The sequence below is a fragment of the Vigna umbellata genome, chromosome 1 (assembly GCF_029865625.1).
Source record: "Vigna umbellata cultivar VRB3 chromosome 1, Vumbellata_1.0, whole genome shotgun sequence".
NCBI lineage: Eukaryota > Viridiplantae > Streptophyta > Magnoliopsida > Fabales > Fabaceae > Vigna > Vigna umbellata.
The window spans coordinates 6,153,966-6,160,077 of record NC_142165.1 but is presented as its reverse complement, the minus strand read 5'-3'; the positions used below and the strand labels follow the sequence as shown (position 1 = coordinate 6,160,077).

The following is a 6,112-nucleotide window of genomic DNA, read 5'->3' as shown; positions in this document are numbered from 1 at the left end:
ATGAAGAAAAATGCACTTCACAACAAATGGGTGTATCAAGTAGAGGAGGAGCATAACGACTCCAAGAGATACAAAGCCTGATTAGTTGTCACATGATTTCAACAAAAGGAAGGAATTGACTACACAAAAGTCTTTGCTCCAGTAATTAAACTTAATGTCATTGAGATAGTCTTAAGTATTTTTGCTTATGAAGGGCTCTTTACATTGAGCAATTAGATGTAAAGACCAAATTTCTTCATGGAGACTTAGATAAAGAAATTTACATGCATCAACCCGAAGGTTTCTAAAAATAAAGGAAAATTAACATGGTATGTAGATTAAAAAAGAGCTTGTATGATTTGAAACAATCTCAAAAATAATGATAAAAGAAGTTTGAAAGCTTCACGCACAAGGAAGGTTTTCAGAAGTGCAATGTTGACCGTTGTTGTTTCTTAAAGATGAATCTAGTTATATCATTTTGTTATTTTATGTTGATGATATGCTAGTAGCAAGTTCGTATATGGTGAAATTAAAAACCTGAAGATAAAATTGTCAAAAGAACTTGACATGAAGGACTTAGTTCTTGCAAAGAAGCCTTAGAATGAAAATCACACAAGATAAGCAAAAGGAAATTTTGTAGTTATCTCAAGCAGAATACATCCACCGTGTTTTACATATATTTAACATGGGGAATACCAAAAACAGTCAGCTCACCTTTGGCTAGTCATTTTCGTTTATCCAAGGACCAATAATCTTAAACAAACGAAGAACGATAATTCATGGCTAAAACACTTTCAACTTTTTAACCATAATATTGTTATTGATGGTTCAACAAACAACCCTTAACTAAGAAGATCTAGTCGAAAATTCTTTATTCATTTAAATTTAAATAATTTATTTTGGACTGATTAGTAATAACTTGAATTGGATGGTGGGTTGTGAAATTACAAAAGTACATAATCATTAATTGTTAAAGGATATGAAAGTTGTTCAATGATGTTTGATTGGTTGAAATTTAAGGTGTTGCTACAAATTAAAAAAAAATTGTAACATATTGGATTGATTTGATTTTAGGAGCTATATGATCATATTTTGAATAATAGATAGAATTGTTATTTTTTGATACATCTAATTGTCTTACATCCATTAAGAGTACGCAAATATAATCATACACAATAGATGATTACACGATGAAATCGTTATAAATCACGCAATAAAAAAATAATTGCACTACATAAATTTAATCTCATGATTTATATACGTGAATACTCATCAAAAAATAATATTATTCAACATACACAATCATTTTTTAAAAATAAATTTTTTTATAATATATAATTATAATAACAATTATTTAATAAACTTTTCATTTTTATAATAATTTTCTTCTATTTTCTTTTATAGACCAATTTGTCCGTAAAAACATCCAGAATTTTAGCTTCCTATATGTATTATTGCATATTATTATTTTACAATAAATTTTAGCTTCCTATAATGTCATATGTATTATTGCGTTTTTATTATTTTTAATTTTACAAGTAGTCTTTTCTTACTACCAGTTTACATAAAGCATCAATAATTTGTGGACCCAACACTTGTAAGGTATTTACCTGTAAGAAAAATTCTTTAGGTTAGTTTTAGAATTCAACAGTTACACTAATTTAAAGGGATTTAAATCTAACAGAGGTGACTTTTTCCTAATATTCTTGTTTCCACTCTCTATGCATAACTAAAATCCTATAATTTAGGTTTAATCAACATGACTTTTACAACATAGTTTGGGTTGTATTTCTTACATAATTTGAATTTTGCATTTTGTTAGTTATCTTTGTAATTTGAATTTTATAGTTATGGAGATTAATCATTGGTGAACAAACTTAAAAAATTAGGTGTTATAAAAGAGTTTTTAAAATTTGAGTTTAAGAATTTAATCATCCGTAATATATAATTCAAGTGTAAAAAATAACTAAACACAACCTTTCGATCTTAAATTCTTCGGAGATTCTGGGTGCCATAGTCTAAATAACTCAAATTTTAAACATTATAGTGAATTGAACATATTCAAATCAATTATGTAAGTTCTACTTTATTTAAATTATATGCAATTCACTTGAGAACACATTTAATTATAAAATACATGAAAAAAGAACTACGTTTCTAACTTAAAAAGAAAAGGAAGATTCCTTGCACTTTTTTTAAATATATAGTATTAATAAGTAACAGAAAATAAATTTATCCTAAATCATAATTCCCTTTTTCAGATTCTGTTAGCATAATTAAATATGAGAATCCATTTTCAAATATTTATTGTGATTAAAACATTCATACAATAAACCAATAACAGAATCCATGAAAAATAATAACTGAAATCAAAACTAGATTACTGACATAACAAATATGAAGATTCCCTGAAAAATGTAATAATAATTTAGCACAATCAATCAGCATGTATACATAACAATATAGTCTTAGGCAGCAGATAAGATAGGTTGTCAGAATCACTCAAAACTTACCTTGCAAATTGAAATAATAAAGGTATAAAATAAATAATAATAATAATAACAATAATAATAATTTGGATAATGTCATCATTGTCATGATCCAAAAGTATAGAGAGGGCCCCACTTTCACGGTCATTGTGAGATTTGAGGAACAAGTCAAGTGTTGTCAGTGTCTTACAAGGGTAGGGCTCAGCTCAGCCATTCTATCTACACGCCGCTCCTTCACACTCTCACTCTCTCTTTCACAACTTTCGCCTTACTCTCTGGTATTCTTCTTCTTCCTCTTATTCTTTTTCTTCTTCTTCTTCGTAATCTCATCTCACCTTTCCATCGTCCTGTGATCCATGTACCATTATTTCAGTCTGAGCTTTTATGTTTGGAAATGAAGGATCTTAACTTGTGGTTGATATGTTGTTATTTTGGGTGATCATCAATGTAAAATATAAGGGTCCACGTCTCACCCATCTTAATTTAATTCGAAAGGGATACTGGTTGGTCAGATTTGAATGAAAAAAATAATAAAGGCTTCTTAGTTTAGTTAAGGTTCTATTGATGCTGATGTGGGTAGGGTTGTGGTGTGTTTATTGATTTGGTTTCTCGGGGACTGTTTTTGTGAGCTTTTATATATTTACATCCAATATTCATCCCTTGGCGATCTAAGAAAGAAATCTGAACAGAAAGGAGAGGTGAGAGTGTGACTCAACTTTTTGTGTCCGTATGGGGATTGGATCTGCAAATTCTGCATGTTTCACTGTTTTTTGTTTTTTTCTGTAAATATTTTGACATATTTTCAGCTTCTGATAGGTGTGATTTTTTTTCTTCTAACATGTCTCGACTTTCCCGTTTGAGATTCTTCTATGGATATAGAAGATAAGTAAATCAAATGATTCCTCTGATTTGAGCCAACTATTTGTTAATTGGACACGAGGGTTATTCTGTTCTCGGAACACAGATCCTGGATCTAATTGGAGTAATGATTTCTGTGACTCCAAAACTAGTTCTATAGAATCTCCCGATTTGCATGTAGTTTGTTCTTGTACGGTTCTTTTCGGAGTGCGATTTTCATTGGTTAATTTTTTCAAAATCTGTGCATGGATATACTTGAGACTAATTAAACTGCAAAATCGAAAATTTCTAAGATGTTCTATCTGGTTGTTAGACAGCTAAAATGCAAGGAGGATTAAGAACATTTTTGTCCAACGGGAATGTCATTAAAAATGCTGTTCTGCAACGGGTTCGCATGGTGAATCCCCTGTTGCAACCAATCGCCTCCTCACGGTTTGAATCTGTTACACCTGCTCGCATTGAGGAACATGGTTTTGAGAGCACAACAATTGCAGACATCATGAAAGACAAAGGCAAGGGTGCAGATGGATCCTGGCTCTGGTGCACCACAGATGATACTGTTTATGATGCTGTTAAATCGGTAATATGTATTTGATTTTATTGCAATTGTTTTTGGAATAAATCTGGGAGTTTACAATGGGTTGATGTATGTTCTTACATTGACATCCATTGCAGATGACCCAAAACAATGTTGGGGCTCTGGTTGTTGTGAAACCTGATGCGAATAAGGCAATTGCAGGGATTATTACCGAAAGAGGTATCCGATTGGCTTAATGAGTTCTGTGATAAGTTGTCTAATGGATGATTTAGTTTTCTTTAGAAAACGATGGCTTATGTCTGATGCAATTCTTTACGCTAATGTCTCGATAAAATTGTTTGGAAATGCAAAGTAGTGAACTTAGATTTTCTATATTATAGAAACAAAGAAAGAGGAGGGAAAAGCTCTTCATCTGTTTCTCCCTATCCGTGACATATGAGATCCTAAAATTCTATTTAGTTTTGGGGCAAGATTTTTGGTAAGAATAGTTCAGTTCTATATGTTCTGCATGTTTTATATGTTAAGCCATTGAGCATCATATGCATAATTGCCTAACTGAACAAGAAAAAATGAGATTGGTATGCTTGACACACTTGGCACCCTGTAAAAACTAAAAAGGGTTGTATTGTATTCACTCGATGGTGCTTTTGGCTTTCAAGATTCTGTGTATCATATGCTGTAAGTAGTAAATACCTGCATGTACTCTGATGAGAATGCAAAATGATTTATATTGGAGAAGGAAAATGTCTAATTGGCTAACGAGCTAATAATCCAGGAAAAGCCTTTGCATAGTATGGTCTTTTTATCAATATATTTTTCGACACAGTTAAATAGTCTTAATTATCTACAGCCTGTTTGTTTATCCCTTGGTCATTTGTGTTAACTATTTGCTCCTCTCGTCATTCAGATTACCTGAGAAAGATCATCGTGCAGGGAAGATCTTCCAAGTCTACCAAGGTTGGAGATATTATGACTGAGGAGGTATGTGTATTATGGTACTTCTTGTGTTTACTTCAACTTGGAGAAATATTTTATTATTTCTGCTAAATTGCAGAAAGAGCTTTTGAGAAATAAACTACCGTTTTTCCAAAATTAAGCTTGCCAAACATACTGTTATTCTATAGTGAACCTGCAATTTGTGTTATGTTATGTGTTCAGAGAATTAAACTGTTCCCCTTGTTAGTGGTGTTCCAGATAACTAAACTAAAATTCTATCGTTGTGACTGCAGAACAAACTTATCACAGTCACTCCCAATACCAGAGTTCTACAGGCTATGCAACTGATGACTGGTATGTATGAGCTTTGAAACATTGTTTTAAGCTGTCAACTAATAAAAAAATCATCTTTAATCATAGTTTGTAATTGGATATTATTATAACAGGACCAAAATTCACACTGTTACTACATGTATATATTATTGTTCATTCGGAAAGATATCATATAGGTTTATGATTACATAAGCTTGTAAATCATGTTTGTGATCTTATTCTGCATTTTGTTACAGATAACAGAATCAGGCACATTCCTGTGATTGATGAGAAGGGGATGATTGGAATGGTGTCTATTGGAGATGTGGTTCGTGCTGTGGTGCGTGAGCACCGTCAAGAGGTTGAGCGTTTGAATGCTTTCATACAAGGGGGTTATTAGATGATGGTGATGATGATGATGAAAATCCCTGAAGAGCATTCAAGCTAATTTGGATTAAGTAATAAGCCTGAGTGCTTGTAAATATGTTTGTGATTTCAGTTCTATGAACATTAACCCCAATGGTGTAGCAGCTTGTTAATAATAACAACTGGATGCAGTTTGAATCTGTTTTCAACTTTCGAAAACATGTTTCACTGATGATTGAGTGCAAGTTCAAATCTGCACTCTGCAGATGGTAACTTTTCTTTTTGCCTTATCATGGATGCCACAGTTTAATATGTTACTTTTATACGTAATATTTTCAAATAAGTGCTTGAAAATAATTAAGAAAATAAAAAAAAAAGAACTCCATTTATTTAGAGAAATTATGTATATAAGTTATCTGACCACTTTCTTTCAAAGAGAATAGGTTATATATTGATAGGATAATGTACTGTCGTCTAGGTATATATTATTTCATATGATATTTACTTTTTTATCCTTGAAAAAATAAAATTTTAATTCGTAACTGTTAAATAAATTTATGAATAAAAGAAAATTATGATGTAGTATTAGATAATACATTTATTTTAAAAATAACTTGTATTTGATACATTTATT

At 31.2% G+C, this 6,112-nt stretch overlaps 1 protein-coding gene across 3 annotated transcripts; it reads left to right on the top strand.

Moving 5' to 3' along the window:
* Nucleotides 1-2,575: 2,575 nt before the first annotated feature.
* CBSX3 (Cystathionine beta-synthase (CBS) family protein) lies at nt 2,576-5,768 on the top strand. Of its 3 annotated transcripts, none has more exons than XM_088092450.1 (6): nt 2,576-2,746; nt 3,640-3,906; nt 4,002-4,083; nt 4,772-4,845; nt 5,094-5,154; nt 5,370-5,768. In XM_088092450.1, exons 1-6 carry the CDS (start codon nt 2,576-2,578, stop codon nt 5,510-5,512), a joined length of 798 nt encoding a protein of 265 aa, XP_087948576.1. In that variant the 3' UTR covers nt 5,513-5,768. The 3 variants fall into 3 exon arrangements, with proteins under 3 accessions (XP_087948576.1, XP_087948578.1, XP_087948582.1); XM_088092452.1 differs by having other exon boundaries at nt 2,618-2,746; nt 3,644-3,906; XM_088092456.1 differs by lacking the exon at nt 2,576-2,746 and adding an exon at nt 2,831-3,166.
* The last annotated feature ends 344 nt before the right edge of the window (nt 5,769-6,112 follow it).